This window comes from Phyllobates terribilis, unplaced genomic scaffold (genome assembly GCF_046119375.1).
Source record: "Phyllobates terribilis strain yellow unplaced genomic scaffold, ASM4611937v1 Scaffold_6793__1_contigs__length_41974, whole genome shotgun sequence".
NCBI classification, from domain to species: Eukaryota; Metazoa; Chordata; class Amphibia; order Anura; family Dendrobatidae; genus Phyllobates; species Phyllobates terribilis.
The window spans coordinates 13,025-24,371 of NW_027369535.1; the positions used below are offsets into that span (position 1 = coordinate 13,025).

Genomic DNA, 11,347 nt, shown 5'->3' on the forward strand with positions numbered 1-11,347 from the left:
AATATAAAGGAACTATCAAAGAATCATCTCTTTTTTAAGAGACTCTTAATCTTAGGAAAAAGGTCTTATCGAGATCATCAGGCGTGATAATTTAAATCTTATCTAATCTGATGGTTAGAGAACAAAATAGAATATTTTTTTTGACGGAGATACACAAATATCATGTTTTGATAATCTCACTGATATCAGAACAGACAGAATACAATGTTATATGTAAGTCTCAAGAAAGAACCCGATAACAATCGGAATAGGAATATGGAATGTATATATCATAAACTGGCACATTTTAAAACCCAAACAAAGGTTCAGAGAGAGATCAAGAATTCAGAACTACCTCCAAGTTTTCATCAAGGAAACAATCATTCTTAACCCTTTATTGATAAGCATCTCCCTCATCTATTGCATCAAAACAAAAACCTGCACCCAAAACAACTAAACACTCTCATGCTTTGCATTGAAAAACAAACCACATTTCACATTTCAAAGCAAAGGACTAGAGATCACAACCTTGAAATGAATAACTTAAGCATTAGCCTGCATCAACTCCATCTGCGCACGCTCATTGATTCTTCGTTCGATCTCTGGCCTAAAATGCCTGATAAGACCCTGAACCGGCCACGCAGCCGCATCTCCCAGAGCACAAATCGTATGCCCTTCGATCTGCTTCGTCAACTCCTGAAGCATATCTATCTCCTCCAACTTCGCATTCCCTACTTTCAGCCTCTCCATAATCATCCATAACCACCCGGTTCCTTCCCTACACGGCGTACATTGCCCACAGCTCTCATGCTTATAGAAATACGACAGCCTCGCAATCGCATCCACAACATCAGTGGATTTATCCATCACAATAACCGCTGCAGTCCCCAGTCCACTCTGAACAGCCTTGAGCGCATCGTAATCCATAAGCACGTCATCACATATATTCTTCGGGAGTAAAGGCACCGAAGAGCCTCCAGGAATGACAGCCAGTAAATTATCCCAGCCCCCCCTGACCCCGCCGCAATGCCTCTCGATCAACTCCTTCAACGGTATGCTCATCTCCTCCTCAACCGTGCAAGGCTTGTTCACATGACCTGAAATGCAGTACAATTTAGTCCCGGCGTTGTTTTTTCTACCGAAGCTAGCGAACCACTCCGGACCGCGTCGCAGAATCGTGGGAGAGACTGCGACGGTTTCGACGTTTGTAACGGTTGTAGGGCATCCGTAGAGACCGGCGTTGGCAGGGAAAGGAGGCTTTAGCCTCGGTTTTCCTTGCTTCCCTTCGAGACTCTCGAGAAGCGCGGTCTCTTCGCCGCAGATATACGCGCCGGCGCCGTAATGGATATGGACTTCGAAATCATACCCGGAGCCGCACGCGTTCTTTCCCAACAGCCCGGCTGCGTACGCTTCTTTTCTCGCTTTTTCAAGGGCTAAGCGTTCGTTGACATACTCGCCTCTGATATAGATATAAGCAGCCGAAGCTCGCATTCCTACACCAGCGATGAGACAGCCCTCCAGGAGTTTGTGTGGGTCGTGGCGCATTATCTCTCTGTCTTTGCATGTGCCGGGTTCACTTTCATCGGCGTTCACTACCAGATATGAAGGGCGGCCGTCTGATACTTTTGGCATGAAGGACCATTTAAGCCCGGAGGGGAAACCGGCACCGCCGCGTCCTCGGAGACCGGATTTCTTCATCTCGTTGACGATCCAGTCGGTGCCCTTGGAAACCAAGTCCTTGGTTCTGTGCCAGTCGCCGCGCTTCATTGCGCCTTTGAGAAAGGGGTCGTGGAGGCCGTAGAGGTTGGTGAAGATGCGATCTTCATCTTTGAGTCCACCGAAATGGGTTTTCTCTGGGGGAGGTGGGGGTGGTGGGGGCTGTGGGGTGGTTGAAGTTGAAGCGGCTTGAGTGCTCAACAGTCTACCACACCCTAAAGCCTTCTGGTCAGTTAAACGCTGTACAAGTCCTGTTCTTTGCAGATTAAAAATGCCCTTCATGGGTGCCTATTTTTAACAACATCAACAACCACATCAGATATACATTTAATTCGCCTATTCAGATCAAACGCACATTAAAACCCACATATAAGCTGATCAGTAAAGTAAACGAATGCATTTAATCTAGGTATCAATAAAGGTTTAAGCGCTAATTGTTGCAGCATGTTCAGAAACATGATCTTTTTCTTCTTATGATTTACTAAATCTTCTTGTCAATCGGTTTAGAATCAAATCAAACACCTTTTCCTTCAGTTACAAGAAATCATGTTGTTCATGAGAATCTAGGCCTTAAGGATACAAACTTAACAGCCTTTAGCTATATATCTCTATGGCCCATTAAAACCTGATTGTTTGTTCAACATGTTATCAAGCCTGGGTAAGTCCACAGATAATCATAGAAGTATATCAAGTGGCCTGTTTCATTAAGGCCTAGATAATCAGGCAACATGCAAATGATTGACACCTAGGGCTGAAGCCTTCAAGTACTAAAATTTGTGCATCTGAAGTGGAAGAATGAGAGTTTCCACTGCAAGAAATATGACACTGTGACTTGTTCGACATGAGATAGAATAAAAACAGGGATTGAACTATGTTGCCAGAGCACGCTACTTTAGGTAAACCCCTATTATGTGATCTTCATTTTGACTTGTATATAAAGGATTGCAGCTACACAAAAAAAAGTGTTCCTTTTCCTAAATTGCAGGATGAACAATCTGCTAATAGATAAACCAGATTCGCCTCTAACCAAGCTGCATTGGAAGTCAACCACTAATCTAAATTAACAAGAGCATCTTTGGGAGCTCTATACCAACATTGTGACACAAGTAGGGGAGTCAGATGTCCTTCCAATTCAACTATTTCCCATGTTCATCTTTTCTGAAAGACCATACCATCAACTAAACACACCAAACTTAAAGTTGAATCCAAATTGCAAAGGAAAACGAGTAATTTCGTCGGTCTGCAGTTCTATATCAATTCATTTAACCCCGAAAAGAAAAATTAGTCTTCGAATCCATATTTTCGCACTGAAACCCTATCAAGTCTAGAACATTCGAACCTTTTACACTAGGAAATGCATTCAAATATCAAAATGAAACGATAACATTTAAGAATCAACTCCACAGCAGCAAACCCTATCCAGATCAATTTCAAAAAAAAAAAAAAAAATTGAAATCTACTAAACCTAACCTCGATATTCTCTTAATTCAAACAAAGGAAGTAGACAAAGAAAACGAAACAAATTGAGATCCAACTGGTATAAAAAGCTGTAACTTCGACGGCGTACCATAGCTAAAGGAGAATATGCCTTGGCCGGAGACCCCGAGATTCAGCTATGGCGATTCGCAGAGCATGTGATTGAGAGGAGAAGGAGATGGCAGCGTAGGAGTGAATGCACAAAATGAGAGTTCTGTTGAGACGTTGGATCACTAAGGCTAAAATTGGAGGGCTGGATCTAGCTAGTGTAAGTGGGTGGATTTATTTTTTCCTTGAGTGGTCAAGGAGATGGACGGTTAGGATCGACAGACGTGTTCGTGATTGTGAACACAAAATTTAGATGGATTGTCGGGCTTTTTGGGCTTTACTCGTGGGCTGGCCCAAAGACTTAGATGCTTTAACCAAAATAGTAACCTCCAAATTTGTCTTCTTTTTTTCAACTTTCTCAAAAAAAAAAGGATCTTCTTTTTTCAACTAAGAAGTAATTCCATCGGTCGATTTAAAAGGGTTGTGAAATGGTTAATAGAAAATGATGTAATCTTGCAACGAGAGAGAAATACGACCAGATGAATTAATATTTATGAAAAGATTTTTAAACAACTTTGTATTAGAAGATGTGAATGTATTATGTTAGAACGCATGTACGGATTAGAATTGAGAATGGATTACATTTCGTTCTATTGTCCTCAATCAATGGTCAATGTTTTCTTCTTAATTTATTTGAATTAGCGCATGACTCTTCTTTCCCCCTTCATTTTATTCGCGTTAATTGATCTTCCTTCCTTTTTTGCGTCTTTCTTTCCGTGCAAGTTACAGATCTTTTGTTCTATCATCGTTCCTTTTTCATCCAGCGAATTCATCTATTGCATTCTATCGAGATTGAAGACATTCGAACGCTTTCTTCCACATCGGTATTTGTAATTTGTTGATCATCTCTTACTTTTTCTGGTCGATCCTTTTTCATTCACAGATTTTGAGGTTAACGACTTTATAAACCTCTCTATTTCATATTGATCTGGTGTTTCAAGTCATTGATTTGTTTGTTCTTGGTTGATTTGACATTATCGTAGCTTTGATCATGGATTCAGGTTTAAAATCTCTCTTTTTTCATCTCCCCTGCTATTTTTGTTATAGGTGATAATATGTGTTCTACATGTTGTCTCGACTTCATTGAAGTATTTTTTATTTACATACATTGAATTATTTGCACATACTTACGTTGTACGTGCACATTTTCTGAAAGTAAGTGCGTTGGAAACTCTGTATGCACATTGGTTCACTGTAGGTTACAATTAACTGCACAAATGTTTACTGTCGATGCACGTGTTTTATTTCATTTTTGCACAAGCATCATAATCATCTTAATTAACAAGCTAACGTGTTTGTGTTTGTAGGATTTAGTGATGACTCCACTTTCACTCTATCCTTCTCCCCTGGGAATTCAAAATACTACATACCATCTAGTAGTGAAGATATAAAGCCTTTTGTGGGTCAACTCTTTGAAACACTCGATCAAGCTTTGAAATTATATGTTCTGTATGCAAATAATTGATCTGTTGATTTTTGGTTGATTCGACATTTTTTCGTAGCAGTTGATCATGGATTCATGTTGATTTTTCGTTAAGATCTTCTATATTTGTATTTTATGTGCGGTATGGGGTTTTACATATGTTTGGGACTTTGTTGAAGTAATTTTATTCACATATGTTGAATCTAATTGCACATATTACAATTGTACATGCACATCTCTGTAATGTAAGTGCACATGTATTGTTTTTGCATACTTTTCACTCTGTACTTGACACTTCCAATGAATTCTAATTATACATACTACTATTCTAAGTGCACATTAGTGGATGTAAGTACACAGAATTCTGTTTTTGTTCACTCACACTCTAGAGTTGCACACTCTCATTATACGTGCACATTAGTTCACTATACGTGCACATTATTTCATTGTACATGCACATTAGTTGAATATAAGTGCACATGAATTACTTGAAAGTATCTTAAAGAAATTTTTGCAAGTACTTGAGAGGCCAAAAGATGATTATACATAAATATCAAGGTGACAATTAGAAACACATGCACATTTCACATAACTAGATGCACATTCTTCATAAAACAATTACATAGTCCTACCATACACAGTACAGATCCATCAAATACCATAAAAACGTTACAAAAACATATGCGCATTTCCCACAACTAATTGTACATGCTTCAGAAATAACCGCACATCCTACCATATTCATTACAGATCCATCTAAAACCACAAAATACGTGTTAAACTAACTAAATCTACTAAACTACGACACAAATGAGTTCATCAAGCACCATGCCACTGTAAAAAACTTCCATGCCATTCCGGAAGTACGTCTGCATAAGCCTCATAACATATAACCACAAGTAAATCTAGTTATAATCATTATACTGGACATCCCATGTCATGTAATCATCATGTTTTACTCCATCAGAGTAATGGTACTCGTTGAAAAGGTACTCTTGATACTCCTCCAAATCAGACTCCTCGTACGGGTCCTCCGAAATGCTCATATTGTTGTACCTTAACAGGTAGCTGGTACCTTAACTCCATGACCTCTCTCTTATTTGAGGCAACTACCTCCCCCTTCCCTTTAGTTGAAAACATTTGGACAAAAAAACATAACTGATTGCAGAAAAACTAAAAGACACATGCACAGAAAAAGATAGAAACACTTGGAGAAAAGAAAAAAAGTATAAAGTATTTGCACAAACGCTAAAGGTACTTGCAAAAAGACTACAAGGAGATGCACTTGTTTATAGTTGAACAAAACTCTAAAGTATCTCCACAAACATCAAAAATACTTGCATTTACAAGTAGATGCACAAGGTTATAGTTGCATCAAATTTTAAAGTATCTGCACAAATACTAAAAGTACTTGCACAAATACTAAAAGTAGTTGCACAAAGACTCTAAAGTATATGCACAAATACCAAAAGTACTTGCACAAAGACTACAAGTAGATGTACAAGGTTACACTTGCACAAAACTCTAAAGTAGTTGCACAAATACTAAAGTAGTTGCACAAATGTCAAAAGTATCTACACAAAGTGCACAACAAATATATCCACAATATATTTGCACATTTTAAGGAAGCACCACATTTGTACTAGTTTTTCATGGGTCAAAAATTTGAGGGGTCACTAAAGTTTGTTGAAGTTACAAAATGGTCACCAAAGTTCAAAACGTTAAAAATGGTCACTAAATTATGATTAAGTCAACTTCTCTGTTGAAAAAATGGTCACCGCCTAGAGTTTTGGTAACCATTATTTGTGAAGGGAAGTTCACTTCTCATAGTTTACTGACCATTTTTTAACGTTTTGAACTTTAGTGACCATTTTGCAACATCAGCAAAGTTTAGTGACCCCTTAAATTTTTGACCCAGTTTTTCATAGTAGTACTTACATTGCAGATACATTTGCACAATCATCTATGAAAAATCCATATTTTTCGACATAATACCTTGTGATTCAGCTTGTGTTGAATCTTTCTCATATTTTTGTTTTGTTATGAGCTCTACAAATGGAGATTAGATGAGTTATCAAGTCAATAATGAAATAAGTGCTTAATAATCAATTTTTGATGTTTTCTGACCTTTCAATTTCTCGCTCTCTGTTTCACTCTGAAGACTTGCTGCAAAAGAAGCATTAACAGAGTTTTTGAGAGTCTCATATGGTCGAAATAAATGCACCTCACCTGTCGAAGTGGAATCTGAACTTGCCATCTTGTAATTTTGCGTTTGAATATGTTATTTTTGGAGTTTTTGATGGATTTAGGGATTCGATCATTCATATCCCATCATCCCTATTTTTTCAGGTTTGTGTGTGGGAAGTTGTGAGAAGACAACAGTCTCGCTCATTTTTTTATTTTGATCGAGCACGTGGTATTCGGCTATGCGCGTGGAGAATTAGGTTCTACAAGTAGGGACCGCTTATAGATTTTATCCCCATCCATTAGATTGATAAATAAGAACGACCTCTTTCTAATCTAAGGGTCTGTTCTGGCCAGAACCGGGCCCTTAAAAGAATAGGAAGAGGGATTGAGAACTTTAAAACTGTATTCTTGTTCTACTTTGATGTGTGATTTACATTGGTGAATTTCTTTATTATAGATGACATAACATACGTTATATGGTGTAATAAGGAGTTGTAGATGCATACTTTGAGGTGTTTTAGATGTCTTATGAACTATTTTATGGCTTCAAGTGTTGAAGAAATTGAAGATTAAAGCGACATTATGTCTTAAGGGAAAAGAAGAGAAGATAAGAGAAGGAAGAAGAGGAAGTGAAGACAAGAAGAGAAGGGAAAAGAGGAGGAGAAGAGAAGAGACAAAACCACGTCGGAGTGAAAATGGAGCCTTAGAGATGAATTTACAACGACTCAAGAGTGGCGATTATGACCAAGAGCATGGCATAAGGAAAGAGCGAAAGGAATTTGGCTAAGTCAGAATCATGTGTGCGACTTTTCGTGGCTACCGTAGTTTCTCCTTTGAAGAAATTTGAGCAGGAAATCACCGCCTCACGACTTCGACTTTACAATCGTGATAGAGACAATCCACCAGAAGACTCAAAGTGAAAAGGGCGATCGCGACTTCTGCAATGGCAGGATTTAAACAATTTGAGCCATAACCTGATATTATCTCATCTCTTCAACTTTGACCCATTTTTATGGTTATCACCACCTGTTTCATTTGGTCACTTTTTGTGCTGAATTCAAACCCTAATCCTTATAGTAGGGGAGTTGTTAGTTTTGTTTTTGGTCTTTATGGCATTGTTTATGGACATGTGATGGGCTGTATAGACTATGCTATGGTGTTGTCATAGACATGATTAAGACATGTTTATACGCAAATATTTGACGGTATTTTAGTGCATTATGAGCTACTTTAAAGCACATTTGGGTACATTGAAAATTCTACATGAAGTGTGAGAACTCAAGTGATTGGAATACTTTAGAAGAGTAGAAGACATTATAAGACCAAAGGAACAACAAAGACCGAATCAAGGATGCGAGTTGTAGAACATTATACTGAGTTTTCAAATGGTTATTTCTCTCAATTCCGATGCTCAAATTAAGTGATTCCAAATTGAGGAGTTAGATATTGAAGATTAGATTTTTCCCTCAAAAGTTGAGCGTAATCAAGCTCGAAGTCAAAAGTTATGATATTTTTGCTACAACGTCGCAGATGCTGAAACTGCTCGAGAGGCGGTCGGCGGTCCATTATAGGCAGTCATCAATGAAGTGTTAGAGGCGATCGTCGGTCCATTAGGGGCAACCATAGGTATTCTTGTGTGAAGAGTACGAATTTGAAGTGATAGAGACGCCTTCCGGTCCATCAAGGGCGTCCGCTAGACACGAGTGTTCTATATGAGGCAAGACCGGAACTTTTATGTCCTTTTTCCTTAGTTGAGTCTCTAGTTCTTATTTTAGGTAACTTTGTCCTACCTTCTTTCCCTATGTTATTTTAGATAATGAGATAGTATAGGTTTATGATTTAAGGTAGAGAAAAACAATTGTATTCTCTAACCTTGGCTCCAGATTAGTTTTGTGCTTTGCAAGATGAACAAAGACTAAGCGTCCATCGACTCTTAGTCAGATCTTGAAGTTTATAGTTTGATTACAATTGTGAGATTTTCTATTCCTTATCTTTTGCAACTGTGTTATGTCTTCTCTTGTGCTGGATGATTTAGGATTGATTGATATGTTTTCTAGTTTGACAAACTAGTCTTTGGGTTGATTGTATCCACTATTAGGATACTTTGTGTCTGTTTGATGCATTCTATTCCCGTTGAAGCCAACATGTCATATTAGTATCTGTTTCAAGCTAGTTTGTCATGTAGATGATAGATATGTTGACTAGCCGCTCTACTAGCATCATATCCTGATATTCTTTACTAATTGCTTCTATTAGTTTGAATCATTGTTGTTTCTCATGGTTAACTAAGATTGATAGGATTAGAATACTCTGTTTTGAGGTTCTAGTTACTTTTATATAGAAATAAGAACACATTGAATGAATGGTTTTGAATGAATTTCTATGATCATCCTATCAACTAGGATTGGATAATATTGAGTGCCCTCTCCATTCCATAAACCCTTCTTTATTTCATTTGTTTGTTGCTTGAGTTGAGTGTTTTGTCTGCGTAAACCCCTTCCATCTCAGTTACTTTGAAATTAATAAAGATTATAATTACGAGTATTTATATCTCTTTAAGGAATTGACCTTACTTCCATTAAGACCCTTTTTGAATAGTTTAAGGTTAGTCGATAATTGAGATCTTCAAGTCTATTATTTTTTCATAACCGAATTTATTCACCTAACGATCAGGCAAACTTGCGCTATCATGTTGGCTTTATGAAGCCTGTATTTTAGACAGTGGATTCAGGTTGATGCATCAGTTGGATTGTAAATATAATTATCAAAGTTGGGTTTTGGTATTATACTCTTTGTATTGATATCTAAATACTCCTCTTCAATTTGCTATTCAGAAGCCTTGTATCTGGCGTTAACATATAGGATACTTTATTTATATTTAAGAATATTTATTGTATAACTAAGAATTTTTATCCTCAATCCTATATTGGGTTCTGAGGTTATTATTCACACTTGGATTTTAACAATCTATTCGGTATTATGTCATTCCCTACCTTGGTCAATACCAATTACTTTGTATACACCTAAAGCAAATATGATACCCATAAATTGCATGACCAAGTGCACATGCACACCAAAAAAAGATGGTTATTAATCAAGATTGGAATGTGAAATTATCGTGGTATCGATCATAACAACATATGGTTGGATGTAAATTTCTTTAGTAAATCCAGACATATTCAAATGCCAACTCTGTGTGGAGAATAGATCCCAAAAAAAAACAAATATCGGGGTGTGGGAAGAAGTTGGGTTTGACTCACACCATTTTATTCCTTCTACTAGATTTCCAGGTGGTATTATTCCACTTGGGAAACTTACCAATTGGTTCATGATCTTTGCAAAATTGTAATTTCCTCTTCTAGGTTCATAGATGCGAAATATAAAATTTTGAGTACAAATCAATGTATGATGCTCATTTTTTCTTATGCTCCACCTTAGGATGCACACAGGAAAGCATTTTGGATGGATTTGATCAACTTTATTTTTTTTGTCACATCTCGTGTTTACTTATTGGAGATCTTAATGAATTGGCCAACCCTAATGACAAAATTGGTGGTGCAGAGACTACAGAGCACACAAGGAACAAATAACAAAGAGGATGTGAGATTTTAAATAGAACGAGATGGATGACCAAGAAGGAAGATGAACAAGAGACGAGAACCAAACAGGGAAATCATAGATGAGGGAACAATCAGAGACGAGGGATTAATCGGAGGTGAGGGGATAATCGTCGAATAAAAAAGAGAGAGATTGTAAGCGCCAAAATGAGAAAGAGAGATAGATTTAGGATTTGAGAGAATGAGGGTGGGTTATATAGTGAACTTAATTGGTGTGTTAATGGAGTTAGGTGAGTTTGGTAGGATTTGGGTTAATGGACCGTTTTAGTTTAGGTTAGTAACAAATTAGGATTATTAGCTTAGGTTTAGTTGTGTTAGTGTTGGTTATATGAACTAGCCCCTTAGCTCTTATATCTAGTAATGCCTCAGTTTTAATGATAACAATCTGCCTTATGAACTAATATGTGTATTGATTGAGATATCGCAGGAAATCGATAGGCCTTTGAGTTATTTAGGAGGATTAAGCATGGAAAATAACGAGCTGAAGTGGAGATACAAGAGCGAGTCCAGCGAGAAGAATAGCGCTTAAGGCGCTTAACTAGGAGCAAGGGAACCGAGTGACGCTAGAGGGGACCAAACACGAAGAGTGAAGAATCGAGCTGCAGAAGTAATGCACTATACAAAGAGGATGCGCTCAAGGGGACCGAATACACTGAAGGGGACCAAGCGCGTATATACGGAAAGAAATCTTTCAAGAGCTATAGAAGGAAAGATTGATTCGCCAGAGATTTACCAGATTCGAGATCTTAACTGTTGAAGCAAGTTTGTCATTATACTCGGGTAGTTTAGATTTAGTAGTTTATTTATTATTTTCATGCTTTTAGGTAACTAGTTCCCGACG

General features: G+C 37.7%; 1 protein-coding gene across 1 annotated transcript; it reads right to left on the bottom strand.

Annotated features, from left to right (window-relative positions):
• Positions 1-522: 522 nt before the first annotated feature.
• On the bottom strand, positions 523-1,977 carry LOC141251286 (uncharacterized). Its single transcript, XM_073670276.1, has one exon. It carries the CDS (start codon positions 1,975-1,977, stop codon positions 523-525), a length of 1,455 nt encoding a protein of 484 aa, XP_073526377.1.
• Between the last annotated feature and the right edge of the window lie 9,370 nt (positions 1,978-11,347).